The sequence below is a fragment of the Anthonomus grandis genome, chromosome 4 (assembly GCF_022605725.1).
Source record: "Anthonomus grandis grandis chromosome 4, icAntGran1.3, whole genome shotgun sequence".
NCBI classification, from domain to species: Eukaryota; Metazoa; Arthropoda; class Insecta; order Coleoptera; family Curculionidae; genus Anthonomus; species Anthonomus grandis.
Genome location: NC_065549.1, coordinates 31969434 through 31989791, shown reverse-complemented (window position 1 = coordinate 31989791; position 20358 = coordinate 31969434). Strand labels below are relative to the sequence as shown.

Genomic DNA, 20358 nt, shown 5'->3' with positions numbered 1-20358 from the left:
TGTAACTGAACGAAATAGCATCCGACTGACTAATTCATTGACTTTAAGCAAATCACTTTAACACATTGCTTTGAGTTTAATAGATGTAGATAGCTTAATTTCGTTAAATGGGTTTTGATAATTAAATAATTACAGTCGCTCCTGACATGATTGACTAAATTTATTCGAGTCCAAGAGCAATTTTAGCAACAAGAACAAACAAAAAATTCTACTGAAATGACAGGTTAGGTTACAAGATTTGCATATTTCTTTTTGTTTTTTACCACTTGCCTGTTTGACCAGACAACTGACCCTTGCAACCAAAAATAAACAACATTTTAAGTACTTTTAAGTTTTTTTAAGTCATTGAGTATAGGAAAGAATAAATAAGTTTTTATTTATTATTATTTTCTTACTCATGGGATTTCCAGAAAATTTAACCTGCCTTGCTTCAGTTTGAAGACAAGCATACGAGGTTGAGTAATGAACATCAAACCAGAATGTTTACTGTAAACCAAGAACTGCGTATATCAAATCCCCTGTGAATGTAGAGAGTCATACATAGGCGAGGTTAAGCCACAACTGGAAGTCAAGTTTCCACCAACATCGTAAAAAGAGTCCTAGAAGCAACTTATGTCATGCAAACCCAAGGCATTTTCAGCCAGTCAAGTGTTGATATTCTCAACATCTGGAGACCCCTACTGACGGGATAATGATCCCGTCTAATGCGCTTCACTAAGTCTAATCCCCAAGATCTAATGCGCTTCACACATCATCTTCATCACCAGACATCATAGACTTCTACACACCTATCTTGTATATGAGTCTGTAGAACAGTTATTGCTGTTAGTTTATAATTGAAAATGTTTGAAGATGTCACGTCATGCTAAAATTAAAACTAAGACAATAAAAGTTTGAATATTAGATTTTACTAGGAAGTTAATTATTTTTAAAAGCTTTTATTTTTGTTTACTGTTAAATGATTTCAATGGGTTTTATTAGTATAGTTTTAAAAGTTACATTCAAATAAGATTTACTTTCAAAATATCAAATGTTGTACGAGTTTTAGCAAAAAAATCATTTAATTTTTTTTTATAAAGAAGCTTTTTAGGAACTGACGTATTTTAAAATTTCTAAAGGTAACTTGTCGGAAGCAATGGTTAGTTTTAAAAATACTTTTCAACAATAATAAAAATAATAATAAAACAAAAACACAAACGTTTATTGTAGTATATACATCGAATTAATAATGTACGATAATTTAAAAAAATTAATTATCAAAACTTCGAGTTAACGAAATTTAAAGAAAAGGTTTTAGATAAGAAAAAATTTATATTGATAGAGTGTATAACCACCCTTATTGTAAATAACAGCTCACTATATTTTTAACATGCTCTTAAATAAATTTCCAATGTCGTTTTACGCAAGTTGTAGCCATTTATTTTGCTTACAATTCCATATTCTGCTGCTTCAAAAAGTTTTAAGCAGTTCTTGCAACTGTCATGTATAAGTTTAACATATTAAAACAAACATATTCACACTACGCTGATAGTAAAAATTAAACTGAATATATTTTTTAGTTTACCAAATACGCCTTGAAGAATTTATACTATTTATTTAATATCAACAAGAATAACTTAAATGATATTCTTAACTTACTATTTAATATAATGAATGTGATAAGGTATGTTTAAATAAATGTCCAACAAATATGAAACACAACCTATCTTTAAGACAATTATGTTCGTCTTAAAATACATCGGCAAAGGACAAAAATCTTCTAGACCAGGGCTTCTTAAACTTTTGTCATTCACGACCCCATTTTTGATTGCGAGTTTCTTGACGACCCCATAAAACTATAATAAAAAAATTACAAAATTGTATCTATTACAGTTTCAAAAATAAAAGTGGATTCTGACCGTCTTAGTTCGCTCGAATATATTCAAGTAGTTCCGGGGTACGTATTAAATTAAAATGTAAGTAACAAATTTAATGAGATGGATGTGCCTGTTTTTTATTGCATAGCAAATTAAATCTTGGTGAAATGTTTGAAACTGCTGGACGTAAGACCTCTTCAACATTTTTTAGCGCTGAACGATATATGTGTTAAAGCTGAGAAAGTAACTTCACATAAATATGTGGTGTTGAATGGCAGAAGTAAATTTAACGCTATATCAGCGATTGTAGGAAATTCAGTTCTAGTGCCGATACAGAATACAGTCAAGGGCTTTTTTTAAAATTGTAGCTTTAAGTTTGAGTCAGTCCAATCCAAAACGGCTTTTGAACCTAAACTATTTTTTGGAAATCAATATTTAATATAAAATATGTACGGAACTGTATCTCTAGTGCTTTTAAGTGATCTACAGTAATTTTTGCAATAAAAGTTTTACAATCAATTTTCTCGATTATAAAATTGTCGACACTGGAAAACATTTCGAACGGATTTAATAAAACTCAATTTAATCATTTGAAGTAAATATATAATATATATTTGATTTGAAGTAAATATATATATCTATCTATTTGAAGTAAATATATATATATATATATAATATTATCGCAATTTTTTCCTTGAAGAGACAAGTTGATATCGTTTAACTTCGCAAAAATATCTGACAAATAACACAGCTTGGATAGCCATAAGTTCACATTTTCGTCCGGTCAAAACTATTTCCATCTCGTCCTTTAATAACAATAATTTTCCTAAACTTTGACCACTTGACAACCATCTTACTTCTGCATGTAATAATAAAGTTATGTAGTTGGAATTCATATCCTTACAGAGATTTAAAAATAAGCGGCTGTAAAGAGCATGGCTCTTAAAAACATTTATGATCTTAACAGTATCCTCAAGCACATCGTTAAATTCTGATGCTAATTTTTTTGCTGCAAGAGGCTCTCGGTGAATAAGGCAGTGAGTAAAAGTTATATGATCATGATGAGTAGCTTGAAAAAATTAAAAACCTTCTGCTTTAAAAAATTCGTCAACTTTACAATATATGTCTTTTCCTGTAGTATGATCTTCCATATGTCGACAAAATAACAATACTTTCTCCACGCTTTCTTTATAAACATATCTGACATATACTAACAACTGAGTCAATTTAGTAATATCATGTTTCATCTAACTGAATTAAAAATGTTGGGCTTTCTTTAATTCTTGTAATAAGTTGTACTAATTGATCCTTGTTAACATTAGAAATTATATTCTAGACACTGTCGTTCAACAAAGGAATTTTTTAAATATCATCGCTAAATCTTCTTCCATGTAGTATTTCTACCATTTTAATAGCAGTAGGTAACACAATTTCTTTTCCAGTGGTGAACGGCATTTTATTTTTAGCAATACTGTATGAAACTTCATATGACGCTAGTTAATACTTTTCATTGAGGGTTATAATTTTTTCAAAAATTTTCTTTTCTTTATTTATAGACTTAAACAGTCTTTCAAAATATTCTTTTGATTTATTGACATACGAAACATGCTTTGATTCAAGATGTCTTTTTAATTTTGATTATTTCATATTCTCCGAAGCCAATAATGTATTGCAGATCAAACAAAGAGGTTGTTCATTACCCTTATAATTTTGAAATGTAAAGCCAAATTGAAGAAAAGACTCATCATATTTTCTTTTTCGCACACTAGATGCCTGTTTGCCAATGGAAAAGTCTTGTCCTGCCTCGACAAAGGCCTGAGAAGACTTTGTAGCATGATCATCTGCGTCATTACCATTCTTATTTAAGTTGAGCCATTTATTTATGGCCAACAATTATTTTGATCCGAAAATACAGTAAATATATAAAACTAACATATTGCACATAATAATTGATTTATTAATTACCAAACAAATTTAAAAAAAACTAAAATCTTGTTACGGCGGAACACTGACAATTGACTACACTAGAAGAGCGCCAACATTTCACTAATTCTCATTACAGTCAGTGTTATTGAATCATTATTTAATCTCAATGTTATAAAATGGTATATATAAATATTTGAAAGTAAAATCTCTCGCGACCGCAGAATTTTAATACGCGACCCCAAATGTTGCGATTCCCCAACCTGTATACTATCGTATATGCACGTTTTCGTAGATTCCTCTGAAAATCTCACCGCGCCATTGCTAATAATTATTGCCAAGCCATAAAAATATTACGAAGGCACCTTGAGTAAATTTTACATCATTTTAATATATTGGCAAATTATTAATGACAAGCTCCTAATAAAATGCTCTTAAAACTATAAAATGTACATAAATACGGTTGCACAAAATACACACATCAGAACTGTATTAGAATCGATATTCGAGACACTAAGCTTATTCATTAGTTTAAAAAATAATTGTATTCAAAAAATATTCCTTCTTTGGCGTTACCTTTTTTAAAATTTTAACCAAACTATATTACGAACTAGCAAAGTCAAACAAATGCTTTAATTATTAAAAATAAAAGTGTTGATATTAACCATAAAAAAAACAGATTTATTATCAATTTATAATCATATTTTCCAAAAGGTTTTTACTTAACTACTAACTTTTTAAAGTATTTAAAAAATACGCACAAAAGACCTGGAAATAACAGGCGCTCCACCATAAATACTCTCCCTTTTAAAATGAGGAAGAAATTTCCTTTGTTCTGTCATTAGCTTGAGGCGATTAACGTGCACCTTCTAATTAAAAACAGCGGAAAGGCCTTTTAGGTTTTGCAGCCAAAAATGATTCACAACAACCTTCGAGGCCACTTTCCAAGATTTTAATTTATCTTTTCTAGAAATCCTTAGTATAAATAATTAATAATAATATTTATCAAAATCTTCTTACTCTCATATGCAGAAAACTATATTTTCTATGTCGTATTTTTTCTAACATAATCATTTAACTATTGACTGTTTTCAGACTTTTATTTTTAAACATATAATTCCTGAACAGACCTAAAAGTCTTTAGACTCTATTTTCGTCAACTATTTAGAAGTTAGTTATTAGTTTTTTAGATCCTTTAAAGTAGTATGCTTTTTTCCATCGGATAATTTTTATTATCTACTTATAAAATTAAGTCTTCTTTCATGGGCTTCATCAGATTTTTTTCCTTTTGCTTTGGATTAAATAAAAAATCTTTTCCAACATATAAGCTTAATCACATTATATACCCAAAATGGCACTTTGATATACCCAAAGAAGAAAAAATAATTTATCTCGTAAACAAAGCTCTGCTAATAATGTTATTATCAAAATTGTATTATGGACAAGGCATAACCTTCCTGTTAATGTCAAATACTCAAAAGAATTGTAGAAGTGTAAGATTAAAATCGTCAGTTAGGAGGTTAAAGTATACTTTGGCATTGAGGTTTTTCTATTTATGAAAAAAGTTTCATAATCGTATTTCCTCAAACGCCAGTTCATATACAGGGCCGGCCAAAAGTAGAGAAACTTTTAATTGATTTTCTAATTTAATAATCTATTCAAAATTTTTGTGATACCATGTATTAAAAATGTTTACCTTAGCCTAAGCCATAAATTCATACCAAAACAGTTTGAATATTTATCACAGGAATGTAAATAGTAAACAATGTTTTTTTACTTGAGGACATAAATAGAGAAACTTTTTGTATTAAATATTTTAAATTAAATAGGTCTCGTTTGAAGCAGTTCGTTTTCGATTGTGAAGAAGCCTATTTAGTATAAAAATGCCTCGAGGTATAAATTTATCTGAACAAATAAAAAAACTTATAATTGAAAAGCACAATGCGGGAGTAAAACAAGTAACAATCGCTAGAGAACTTGATCTTCATAAAAGTGTCATGTGTAAACAAATCAAATTGTGGCAAACTAGAGTCACTACTGCCAGCATCTCTAAGCCAGGTAGACCCAAAAAAACAACATCTGCAACTGACAAGCTAATTAGACGATGTTCTATAACAAATCCATTTTTCTCCGCCGAAGATATAAAAAAGGCATATCCCAGCATTTCCCTTTTAGTTCGATCTATTCGAAGACGCCAACTTAAAAGCCAGGAGACCGGTAAAAAAACCTTTCATTTCAACGAAAAATAGACAAATTCGTTTAAGATTCGCAAAAGAACACTTACATTAGACCTATAATCAATGAAAAAACGTTTTATATTCAGATGCAAGTAAGTTCAATTTATTTGGGTCAGATAGTATGAGATGGGTTAGACGTGCCGAGAATGAAAAATTCAACCCAAAGTACACTATTCCCACAATCAAACATGGAGGCGGTAATGTGTTGGTGTGGGGATGTTTTTCCGGGCATGGTGTTGGTCCACTGGTGAGAATAGATGGGATCATGAATAGCCAATATTATATAAATATCTTAAGGAATAATATGCTTCCCTACGCCGAGGATAATTTTCCGTTAATTTGGAAATTCCAGCATGATAACGACCCCAAGCACACTTTTGTTAAAATTGTTAAAAATTTCCTAACCTCTCAACAAATTCAAGTTCAGAAGTGGCCAGCTCAAAGTCCAGATTTAAATCCCATCGAGAACTTGTGGAAGCACTTAGACAAAAAAGTTCGACAATAAAATCCGAAATAAAGACGAATTATTCCAAGTCCTAAAAGAAGCATGGAGTGAAATTTCCGGAGATATTATACGCAATCTTCTTGAATCTATGCCAAGACGGTGTAGTGAAGTTGTGAAGAATAACGGTTATGCTACAAAGTATTATTGTGCTTTTATCCACATTTTGTATTATAACATAATTATGTCATAAAAATAAAAAGTTTCTCCATTTTTGTCCTTAGAGAAAATAAATTTTGTTTGCATATTTTGTAATAAGTTATTTGTTTTCAATTTTTTTTCTAATTATTTTCGTCACTACTAGATATTACCATAAACATTATTTACAATTACTTTGAACTAGTTTTAATAAGTAAAAAATAAAAATATTAAAAGTTTCTCCACTTTTGACCGGCACTGTATTTACGTTAACAGGGTAGTGCTTACGTCTTACGATATTCTAGTATTTTTTCTCTATTGATTAATAAACTGAAAAAAATTTTATGACCAATATGAAGAGGAAGAGTGACCCAAGTCAATAAATAATATTTTTCGTATATTTGTTGGATTTCTACAAAAGTTCGTCTTTGTACAATTTCTTCCAGCTGATTTAGCGGTTCTTTTTCAAAAGCTTCTTAAGCATTCGCCAAATTATAGAAGTAAATTTAGCTCAACAGAAATATAGTCCTCGTATGGGAAAATAATCGGCAAACACATAAAGACCAAATACTCTTCGTTCTTTTTCAGTCATTAGTCTAAAGCTGTTAGGCTGAAGAAGAAATTGCTAGTTATAATAAACAGGCTTATTTATTTGATTATCTATTGATTGGTATTGGTTATTTTAAAAAGGTAAATCGAATACCAGTTACTCACCTAATAGTAGAAACAGATTTTTCTATGTTTATTGAACTAAAACAAAATTAATTAGAATTATAACAATCTGTTAGAGAACCGAAAAATGTTTTGTGATTTCACTAATAATCGGCCAATTTTTCTAATATACCACTTTCCAAGATCTTCATATCTCTTGGAAATTTTGATTTTTTATTAAACAATATGAATTATCTTATATAATAGCATAGCCTTTCCAATGGTTTTTCTGTGACCACTTACCTAATTGTACTCATATATGAGAATCGGAACTCGGATAATTTCAATAATGTTATTGCAGTCTCTTTATAGATTTTTTATCCTATATTTACAATCGATACAATGTAATCAACATGCTGTAACCAGTTTAAAGTAAGATCAAAATAGATTTCTAAAAATTCTTCAGTTTATTAAAAAATCTTTTAAAAAATTCTACATAAATATCTGTTTATAAGATAATATGAGTTTTTTATTGATTTTAATTTATGTGGACCACTGTTTACTTTTGCTTGAAGTAAAGAGTGATTATGATTTAATTTGAAATAAATAGTTGTCATTTTTCCAGAGATCTTTAATTTGTATGGCCGTTAAAAGGTCAGAATGTTGAAAATAAATGCTATCGTCTACGAATAATGTTATACGAGTATATAATACTAGCCGGGTATTATGTTTGTAAAGTCATTGATGTAGGTGGAGCTTAATATTTATTTTATTTGTAATATCTAACTCAGTAAAATTAAGACTTTTTGTAGACATTATAAGCACACGTCAGCCAAAATATGTTTTATAGATCTTCAGGTTTAATTGTGGCAATTATCCTGGTTACATGAGGAAAATTATTTTGAAATTTGTCCGGAGTTTAATCTCACTTTCATAGTTTTTAATCAAGCATCTCCTTCGCTTTACTTTCCACTAAATATTCCTATAATTTTTAGCACTTAATTGTCAAATATGGTAGAATAAACTATAAGATTGCGTATTTTTTAAAAAAATTACATCTGTTTTGGGGATATCCTGTTATCCTGGCCTCTACAGAACTCCAATCAGATTATCAGAATTAGGCAGTGTTCGTCAGAATGGTCATCTTTTTCTTATTTATTTATTTTTATTATCAATGACTGATTAATTGTCTCACGTTTTCTACATTATTAAATTAGTTATTTATGCTAATCATGTAAAAATGTACGAATTTATTACTACATATAATTATATGCCTTAATTGGATCCTTTTAAGCATTGTAGTAATCATATGAAAGGTATAGATGAGAAAGGATAGATGTTGTTACAATAAATGTTGATAATTTTAGAGACTGGATGCAAATTCTGACCAAAAACTTTATTTCACTAATAAGTGGCTTTAATAAAGCCTTAAAACTACTAGGCTCCATTAAAAGTTATAAAGGGACTTCATAAGTATATTTGAAAGTTCAAAACCTCTATATTTCTTTTATAAGTGGTAATCTTGAAAGTAATATTTGTGTAAGATTTCCTTACTATAATGTGCATACTTCATTGAATGCAATTGAAAGAAAGTGTCTAAGATATTTAATTAATAAACTGTGAATCGAATCTACTTCATGACATTATTTTGACCTAGAATCCGTAAAGAAATGAACAGATAATTTTAACTGGACGTTTAACTACCGGCTAATTTTTTAAATTTAGATTTATAAGACTACGGAGTAGATTGGTAGCACCTTCGATCTGGCGTATCAAACAACATATTTATGAAATATTTAATGAATTGCATAATAATTATGTGTACGATAATATTTTCCTGATTTCTATATTAAAGCTTAAGCTTTTTCTTAGAGATTCCTAGTGTAAGTCAATAACATAGTTATAAGTTTCTAATATGCTTTATTATTCTATTAAATATCTTATATTAATACTTTATACCATTGGGCATGTCCCGTTAATAAACAAAAAAATATCTTATGAGATTAAAAACCCTAATAAACATAGGAATCCTTTATAATACGCGGAGAGGAGCAAGTACGTCATATATTTTAATAGTGTTTTTATTTATTTTAGTGACATACGGTAATATGATAATACTTTCGATATGCTGAAACTTATCAAACTATACTGAAAAATATTACTATTTAGAAATTTATTACAAAATACCGTAATAGTTACCATCATAAAATAAATTATCTATTTTTACAGTTGTTAATACATCGATATGATAAATTAATACAGTTTTAAAAATAAAGTTCCCTATTTTTAAACGATATTTCGTTTTCTTTGACAGAATTACTAGTTTCATCATTTTGCTAAACTCTAAGGAACGTTAAAGTTTATTGCAATCACTTAAACTATTAAGGTTCTATAATATCAAGTCTTTTAATAACTATCAGTTTTTGGTAAATTAATAAATTTCACTTAGAATATACCAATTTGCTAAGCCATTGTAAATCACTAAGATTTAATAAAAAGCAATTTTTTGGTTTTATTTATAATATGCTGCTCAACCTAAAGAAAATAAATATATGCTATATAAAAATTATTTTTTTACCTGGAAGGGCATCCATAGTCCAATGAACAGCCCAGCGGTTATGGCCAAAGCAAGTCCATACCTAGGAGGACCGACTGCTCCGGTATAATGTTCTTGGTGTCGATAAATTGATTGTTGTTGTTCAGAACGGATGGCTCTAGCATGGCCACGTGCAACAAAGTAGATATATCCATAGCAAACCAATAAGACTAAGGAACAAGGCCCGTACACAGCACAGAACATAAATAATTGAACTGGTTTCTCTACCATGTCGCCAAAGGACCAGTCGGGAGATGAGCTGAAACAAAATATTTTTTTTTGTAATTTTCTTTGGTATCTTTTTTTTTAAATATTAAGGTTTTATATTAATAGATATATTAAAATTAAACAATTTGATATTTCTCATAAGATTTATAAAAATACTTAAAAAATAAAAGGCCATGTCAACGCAGCCTTCAGAGGATGCCAGAAACTGTTAAGGTTTTTTTTTAAATACCTATTAACAATTATAAGAATAACGCTTCAAGGTGCAAAAAAACTTCTATATAAAAATTTTAGATAACGTAAATTATAAATACAAGCAGCATGAAACAGGCCTGTAAACACATATTTAATGCATTAAGGGATGAGGAGTGGGAAAGAGGAAAAACAGAATTTTGGGATGAATATGCATATGTATATTACGAATAAAAAAAATCTTTATATATAAATTTGATTATTCTTTACGGGCAAAAGAATATTATCTGTTTAATTTGTATTTTAAAGGTAGCGAAGAATAAGGTAAATATTGAAATGTTTAAAATATATACAGAATTGACGAGATCACATGAAAAACATTTTTCCTTTTAAAAATTTCTTTTCTATGTTGGAGAATAGTTAGTAGGGGCAATTGATGAGACCGTCGGCGGTCTAATTTATTCGAAACTGTACTTTACTGTATTATCATGCAGGTGTTTTAAAATTGCAAAATTGTACTTACTGCTAATTACTTTTTGTAATTTTCGACGATTAAACATATTTAACCCGCCTATATCCTTAAGGTGAAGAAATATATGGATTTGGCAACGGATTACAAAAATAAGACATACATTTTACCCTTTTTGAAGGCTACTAGTGTCGACTTGATTTAAGCCTATTTCATACAAGACATCACAGTAATTGATATCAAGTTGGATAACACTAAAGATCACAAAGAGATTGTTTTTGAGAGTTGATTGATTTTTGTCTGAGTTGAGAATTTTTTAGTTTTTAGAAGTCTTGATATAAAACTTTTCTTTAGTTACAGCTAAGTTTAAAACCGCTATAAGCTTTCTTTAACTGATTAGTTATATGCTCATAGCATTAAAGATCAGAATCAATAATACGGCCTAAGGATTTTGAAGTATTAGTAAAAAAGTGTCATTTATTTTTATTTTGAATGACTCGCTTATTCTAAATCTGTGGCTTATATGTCCTCAGATAAGATAACTGATGATTTTGTATGGATTATTTTTAAATGATTTAATTACATTTTGTAGATTGGTATTAAGTCGGTTTCACTGGCGAACAGCTGCTACAATTCGTGGACTCGGTGACTGAGGCCATACTGCGGACTTCGTCCGGCAGTGAGACACAGTCACTGCAATTCCATCCACCGCAGATGATCAGGAACCACATTCTGTTAACGGCCGCGAACCAGGAAAGTCTGGAGTGGCTCCGTGGGGCACTCCCAGATCTGTCCCCTTGGGAGGGGGTCACGCTGACAACAGTGGATCCCTCCACGCTTCGCTTACGCCGGGCCATCTTAAGGATCCCGGGTATTAGACATAAGTCTGACAAGGACACCCTGAGGCTTCTGGAGCTTCAAAATCCTGGCCTCCCATGCTCCCAGTGGAGAGTGTGGGAGCGCAAGGAAGAGGCTAAGAACCTCAGGCTGGTGGTGGGGGTGGATGAGGGATCGGCCAAGACGATAAGGCAGAGACAGGGCTCGCTATTTTATAGCATCACCAGGGCCTCTATCTCCCTTATCAAGAGCAAGAAAGCGGCTGATGACACCAGGGTGGCTACTTCCACAGTGGCCCCTGGGCCCTCAGCCGCCGACTTAGAAAAGGCCACTACTGCTGATACCGCAGCTTCCGAGGAGCCAGGGCTATCCGTAGACGATGGCCCTTCCAGCTCCAAGGACTAAGCATGCTGGCAGTCACCTATCCCCACACCATGCAGCATGCCTTTAACATTTCTGCAGGCGAATCTACAGCATAAAAGAGCATCCACCGCTGTTCTGTGCAAAAGGCTCACTGAGCTCCATATCGACGTCGCCTTATTACAGGAGACCTGGACTTACCAGGGCTCTGTTAAAAGCCTAGGTTTAAATGGCGGCACAATACATAAACATGTACCTTGTGAGAATCCCCGCGCAATCATCCTTACTAGGAATGTGCGGTGCTTTCTCCTCTCTGTACAAGGGATCTAGTATCCGTCAAACTGTCAATGGACACGGGAAAGGATCTGGTAGTCTGCTCTGCCTACTTTCCCATCAAAATTGAATCACCCCCCTCCCCTCACCGTCACTGCGGTGGTCAAATACTGTGAAAACTTGGGTCTCCCGCTTCTCATGGGCTGCGATTCGAATTCACATCACGGCCTTTGAAGATGCGGAGATGAGAACCCAAGAGGCCGCTCCCTGTGCTGAAATGACCTAGAACTACTCGACCGAGGCAGTGTTCCATCTTTCTACTGCAATAGGGGTCAATCAATTATTGCTCTTACTATCTGTTCACCTAGTACTGTGAACCTTTTCAGCTCATGGAAAGTGTCCCTTGAGGTCACAATGTCGGATCACAGGCACATTCTTTTTGAATTAAAGAAGCAGGCTCGGTGCGATACCCCAGCCTACAGAAACCCAAGGTGCACTGACTGGGACCACTTTCGAGAGGAACTAGTCGGTGGTCTTGCGGACATGCCGGCAAGATACACACTTCCGGCCGACACAGAGATCGGGACTGTCAACCTGACTCGTGCGATAGTCGCGGCATTCGAGGGCAGCTGTCCCCTCAGACGGAGACCTGCCAATGCCAAGAATGCCTGGTGGAACAGGAACACGGAAAAGCACTGTGACACTACGCGTCGGCTCCTTCGCAGGGCTGAGCGCACTAAGCTTGCCACTGACTGGGATGCGTTCCACGCAGCTCAAAGGCAATACAAAAAGACACTCAGGGACTCCAAAAGACAGTGCTGGAGGCAGTTCTGCGATGACGTTGAAAACACACCATCCACAGCACGACTGTGGAAAGTACTGTCCAAGTAACCTGGAACTAAATTGGGGTCGCTGTCACTTCCAGATGGCGGCTTTACTACCAATGAGTCACTGGAGGTCATGCTGTGCACTCACTTTCCAGACTCCAACTCATCTCGCGATCCTCCTAGCTGTTCTCGGGCTCCGATTCGCTTAGAGTTCAAGACTGCTAGAAGAATAATTACCTACGAGAGGGTAAAATGGGCAATCAAGACATTCCCCGCCTTCAAATCTCCGGGCATGGATGGATTTTATCCATGCCTTTTGCAAAACGGGTTAGAAGTACTAACCCCACACATAGTCAGACTATTCAGGTCGTCCCTTGCTCAGGGCTACGTCCCAAAGTTATGGCGTCAAGTGAAAGTCGTCTTAATTCCGAAACCCGGAAAAAGCGATTTTACAGATCCCAAATCGTACCGACCTATTAGCCTTACTAGCTTTATGCTGAAGGCGATGGAGAGGCTGAATGATCAATACCTTAAGGAAAGCATCCTGGTCAACAAACCACTGCATGTGCACCAATACGCCTATCAGGCGGGCAAATCCACGGACCTGGCCCTACACCACCTCGTTAGGAAGGTGGAGGGTGCTCTGGGTAGTGGCAAGGCCTGTCTGGGTGCGTTTCTAGACATTGAAGGGGCGTTTGACAACCCCCCTTTTGCATTAATCTGCCAAGCACTCGAGAGCCGCGGCTCAGAACCCTGTTTGGTTAGCTGGATAGAGGTCATGCTCTCGAAACGTCATGTATCTGCCTAGCTCAACAACGAGATTGTCGAAACGTTGGCGGCTAAGGGCTGCCCGCAAGGAGGTGTATTATCCCCTACCTTGTGGTGCCTTGTGGTCGACAGCCTGATAAATCTTTTAAACAATGCTGGCCTATACACACAGGCCGCTGATGATCTGGTAATCCTTTGTCCAGGGAAAGACGCCGTCTCAATGCGGGGCCCAATGATGAGAGCCCTACGTATGGTGGACATATGGTGCCTCTCGGGGGGTCTCAGGATTAACCCCAAAAAAGCAGAACTCCTACTATTCACGAGGAGACGTAACTTTGGCACGCCCCCTGTTATATCTCTAGGTGGCGTGCAGCTGCATTACTCCAGAACAGTTCGATTTCTGGGAATCAAGTTGGATCCCAAACTCTCCTGGCACGATAATGCAGACACCAGAATGAAGAAGGCCACCTGCGCGCTATGGGCCTGCAGCCAGGCTTTCGGCAATACCTGGGGTCTGTCTCCTAAGATCCTCCACTGGATCTACTCGCGCATTGTGAGACCTCTTCTCACATACGGGGCTATCATTTGGTGGCCATGTACGGAGAAAGCGAAAATTCGTGCTCAACTGGACAGAGTCCAACGTCTTGCATGTCTCAGCATAACGGGTTCCATGCGGACGGCGCCAACTAGAGCGCTTGAGACTCTGCTGAGCCTTCCGCCTCTGGACCTCGTTGTGCAATTCGAGGAAATGATGACTGCGTACAGGCTATACGAACTAGTAAAGCGAACCAGTACGATTCCTATAAAACATCTTATAGACACTAGACAGCCTGGCTTCATGAAGGGTAGATCTACTACCACTAATCTTATTACGATCACGGAATTTATGTCAGAACTATAAATGATAATTCTCAAGTATGTAGTCTATACAGATTTCTCTAAAGCTTTCGACCGTCTTAACCATTCCATGCTTATATCAAATCTTTCTGACCAATTTGGGTTTTCATCTCATTTAACTTCTCTTATCTTTTCTTATCTCACTAAACCTCCTCAACATATTGAATGCTTTGGACACAGCTCAACTGAAATAGTCGCTCCTTCGGGCGTACTATAATGCTCCATATTAAGACCTCTACTTTTAAACTCTTTTATTAATACCAATTCTAAGGAACTAGAAGTAAACAGCTTATTATACTGTGATCATACAAAATTATACTGTAGAATTGATACTATTAAGGACTGCATTAAACTCCAAGCAGCCATTAACTCAGTGAATGAATGGTGCAAGAATAACAACTTGCCTCTAAATGCCTCTAAATGCTGTGAGGTCTCCTCCTATGTGATACTACCAAGATCAACCCACTTCAAAGACTTGGGAGTCATTTTTGATAGCTCACTTTCATTTGGTTTTCATATCGAAGATACCATTAAAAGAAGTTATAAAATGCTGGGTTTTATTATCAGGAACTCACCATTCTTTGGCAATATCTCTAGCATTAAACTCCTGTACTTTATCTATGTTCGTTCGATTTTGGAATATTCTTCCCAGGTCTGGTCGCCATACTATGAGAACCATATTCAAGAGCTCGAAAATATACAGCGAAAATTTCTTAAATTCCTTTGGTTTAAATGCGAAAGAGTGTACCCAAAAATCGGCATCTCACATGATCGTTTGCTTAAAAGATTTCTGATAAAATTCTTACAGGAAAAAAGGGATTTGGCAGATTTACAGTTCTTACATAAATTATATAATGGCCTAATTGACTCGCCAGAGATCTTGCAACTTCTAAATTTACACACTCCTCGGCTATCAGCTCGCAGTTCTCAAACTTTCTACCTTTCAATACCTCGAACCAACATTACAAAATGTTCGTCTATACGTAGAGCTTGCAATACATACAACTCTATACAGAATCAATGCGATATATTTAACTGTAGCCTTGCCGAAATGAAAAGAATTCGCTTAGTTTAGATAATGCTTGTTTTCTTCTTTTTTATATATTTATTAACAATGTATCATATCTGTAATATTAATTTTATTATGATAAGATGATTTCATGTTTATATACATCGTTTCCACTCCATTATTGGAGTTTCTCTGTTGAGTGATGTAAATAAATAAATTAATAATTCACTAGTGGTGCACAGAATGTTAAATATAGCCCCATCACTTCGTTTATTTATTAAGTCAACTTCGTTTATTTCCTGAACCTTTCTTTCCTCCTGATTATGTGTTGTTAAAATTCGGTGAACGCTGCTTCGGGATACGCCTGAAACTGTAGCTGTGTTACAGGATTAAGTACGCTTTAAACGGGATCTGTGGAATCCTAATGTTTATTCTATTGATTAAGATTTTATTGGTTATGATATTTAAAAATTACCTTGTTAAAAAATTTTCTTACTGAATTTATATCGCTTTCGATTTTTAATAAAATTCACCGAGATTTTTCTTTAAAATACTATCAATGTTATCACCACTTCAATTCTTTGTTATAATAAATGAAATTTGCTTTGCTTGGAGAAGATAGGATGGCAAATGAGTTGGTTAATCGATTTAGTAAAGCTGATACCAGTGGCGCAGCGAATCAAATCATTCAAATTTTTCCCGTATCTATATTCTCTACTAGACACTCTATAATTAGCTCATTCGTAATCAATGGGTTGGGCCCATGGCAGCTATACCCATAAAAGAACAAGCGAAGTCCTTGCACCCAGATGTCTTTTGGATTACTGCTTAAGCAGTCCTGCGGCGCATCTGCGGGTCTTTACAGCTTCTGCTTCCCTTGAAGTCAATCATACTGTCAGCTGTGACGGAGGAAAGTTAAGTTACTATGTGAAACAAATCCAATATTATCTCTCTCCGCCAGCATCTTTTGAATGAAATTAATATCCGAAACTAATTATCACTGGTATTTCTTTACTTTTGATTAGATATTTTTGGAAGCAGAATGGTCGTTATTGGTTAGATACCCTCTCGAAATTTCGATTCCTTATTTATGAAGAACTAGCCGCCGTCCATGACCCAGCAGTGGTAACGCTCCAACGGTTTATTCCTGAAGCCTACCACGTCTATATTTCGGCGGCCTTAGCCCCGTCAACTCAAGATCTTGCCTTATGCCCTATCTCGTGAGGAATAGCCCATCGCGGGCTTCCAATCGTCAGCCCAAACGGCACTCTCTTAAATCGGTAAAGTCCTCAACCAGGGAAAGAAAAACTAGTTTTATCACGTGAGTGTTTATCAACCTTGATTTGCCAATATGCGGAGTTGGTATCTAATGAAGTAAGATACTTTGCATTTCTTAATTTGTCCAAAATAATATTAATAAAAGGGATCGGATAAGGATGCTTAGCTGTAACAGAATTTAGTTTTCGATAGTCCACGCCAAATCTCCATTTGCCATTACTTTTGGTACTACTAAGGCAGGGAAAGACCAGGTAGAATGTGATGGTTCGATAATGTCGGGTTTTAGCATGTTATCAACTTCGTCGTCGATAAGCTTTAGAGTGCTTAGAATATTGAAAGGCTAGAATTAGCTTAACTATGGGCAGTTTGTTTGCTTGCAACATCTCTGATGCAATGACGTCAAATGCATTTTTTTTTCAAAAAATATGATAAAATACTCTATATATAAAGGAGTCAACATTTAAAGTTAAATGAACGTAAATAACGCATATCAGAGAAAAAGGCATCAACATCGCAATGCCGCTCGATCGCATTATTGATTTGATGGACACAAGTAATCTTTACCAGTGACGTTGTGAAAAAACATTTACTATTAATAAATTTTAATTTAAATTATAAACAATATTACCGTTTATGAACTCTTTATGCATTTTTTAACGTACTTTATTAGTGATGAATATGTTTATAAACAAAACACCCCTCTTGCCCCTGTGCACATGTTGAACTCAAATAAAGTTGTTGTTAACTAATTTTAGCCTTTCAATGTTCTAAGTTAGAGTGGCTGCTGAGTATTTATAAGGTCGCAAACGAATGTATTGGGCATTACCAGTATTAATCTGATGTTTCACTAAATCTCTACGATCAAGCTTACCACCCATTAAAGAAAAGTATTTCGAAGTCAATTTATCCAATGCTGATCGCTGTTCTGGGGTTAAGGTTTCATGAGAAATAACAGTTTTAGTGATAGAGATTTCCCGAGATGGCTCACCAAAATACCAACAACCATTCTGCAAATCAGGAATGGTACCAATAGTTTTCCAAAAATCGATACCCAATATCAGAGGACAACCCTAAATCACCACTACCAAAACATGGCAAACCGCAACCTTGTCATACAAACCATAGGTAAGTTAATTGCACGAATAACTTTACTAGAACTATGATTTCCAAAATTGCATGGAAAAAAAGGTGATGATAACAATTGTATATCTGATCGTTGTAATATATTCCATACTCAGGCCAGTACCAGCAACATGACCAAGGACTGCAACTTCAACATTTTTATTTGGTACAGGTCATACTCTTTCACGTTTTTTGTTGCCAAGTGATCCGGTTTCTATAAATTTTGTCCACAATTCTACCACACATTTATGAGTCAAAAAATGTTCAGGATCAATTTTATTTAATCTTGCAGTGTAATTATTGTTTCTAATGTAAAAAACAATAATTTTAATTCTTTCTTGTAAGGTAAACGTCATTTTGGAAATTGTTAAAAACTTTAAGATTTCAATGTATGAAATGAAATATACCAAATGCATAAATGATTGATAGATACTAATAAAAAAGGGTAATTGATACTCTTTTTTGTTATTAATTGTACAGTAAATACTTTAATAAATTCTACCTGAATAATAAATTTTATTTTTGCATTTTTTTAGAGATTAAATTAAGATAGCAGTTAGCAGGTTGTTATTTACCACTTTTTATTTTTATTTGCGATTTTTAAAAGGTTTTTTTTTATTTGACAAACTTTTATTTAAACAGGAATTAGTATACATTTACCAACTAGCGACTAAATTTCACATAGCACATAAAGTAAGCATAAAACTCAAATAGCAAATGCATCAGCCCGAGATGTCAAGTCTCACTATTTTTTATATATACCGAGAAGCTAAATGCCAAAATTATCGGTTCTATAATGATAAAAGCGTATACTAATATTGAAAGCGAGCTTACGTAGTTCTTATGTAGTTACCTGTCATCTTTTAAAAATGGAACAAGAAATTGCCAAAGACCTATATCTACAAGCTGCTAGTTCGGTGCAGCGAAGTATTAGGCTAAGGAGAATAAATAGATAATGGAGTTTATTACAGCCTGAGGTACACGCGAGAACGAAACAAAAAACCTTATACTATATCATAGCTATACCTAGAAAAGTTTAATTTTAAAATTGCTTCAGTGACATGAATGCTGATAAGAAGGGTTTGCCTACATCGAGGACGAGCAAGATACTGTATCAGTTTCCTACGCGCTTGTGAATATTGCATGCAGGTTTAAGAATTTATAGAATATATTTTTAAGGCATAACTATCAAGTTTTTTTTTATCAATGTTTCTCTATCCAAATAATCAGTAAACTGAATTAAATTCAGTTTAATTGTAGAGCCTTGCCTGACTGATTTTAATTTTCAAGCTGGCTTTGGACAATCTCTAAACCAGATTAAAATAAGTACTACGTACTACGTATACATACACTGGTGTACACTGCTATAAAATCTAAATTTATTAATCCTGGATTGCAGTAGCGGCATTCCATTCTTTCGGACTATTAGTTTAAATTCATAACTAAATAAAGGCAAATATATATGTGTATTTTTTTTATTAAGGTTTTCTAAACAAAGCATTAGCATTTCGGTGAATATCGCATTTTCCATATCTTTTGTATAGTCATATTCTTGTAGGCGTTTTATTCACCTTGTTATGTGAACTTTAGAGTGCTTTAACCAAAAAAGTATTTCCTTATAATAAATTGTTGATCTGTCAAAGTATAGTAAGTAAACAAGACTCCATAAAGATAACATATTTGGAAGAACTTCCAAATACAAGTAGTTAGAAAGTAGTTAGGTAGGTAGTTTTATTCAAAACGTTTTTGCTAACTTCTCCACTTTATCTACTATTAGATTTTTCTACAATAATTGGCATGATAAAATTTAATTTAGTTAATAATTTTAGCTATTTCCTTCTTTTTTTAAACGATGCATAAACTCTCTTTTAGTTTTAGGCATTCTTGTTCTAACGCTTATAAAACGTCGTCTGTCATTTCTGCCACCAATAGGTCTTGCTAGACCGTTAATGGTGGCTGATTTTATGTATGGTAATCACAGTCTTTTCTATATTCTATAAATTTGACAGTAGCGTAATTTGGCTTAATAGGTTTAACATAAATTTGAATTCATAATCGTCTGACATTCTTGGCTGTTCATTTTTGACTATGAACTATCAAGCTCATTGCTGGGCGTAGCTGTTTGCTCATTTGACCTTAATTGAAATAACGATCTATTCTTGTAAAAATACTGCCTGGCAACAAAAAGCAGAACAAAA

At 34.0% G+C, this 20358-nt stretch overlaps 1 protein-coding gene across 1 annotated transcript in view; it reads right to left on the bottom strand.

Moving 5' to 3' along the window:
* LOC126735775 (adenosine receptor A2b-like) overlaps positions 1 to 20358 on the bottom strand; it is a 421693-nt gene that overhangs the window by 71318 nt on the left and 330017 nt on the right. Inside the window, exon 3 of the mRNA XM_050439882.1 lies at positions 9886 to 10162. Within this exon, the coding sequence (XP_050295839.1) occupies positions 9886 to 10162 (277 nt within the window). The remainder of the gene's footprint in view (positions 1 to 9885; positions 10163 to 20358) is intronic.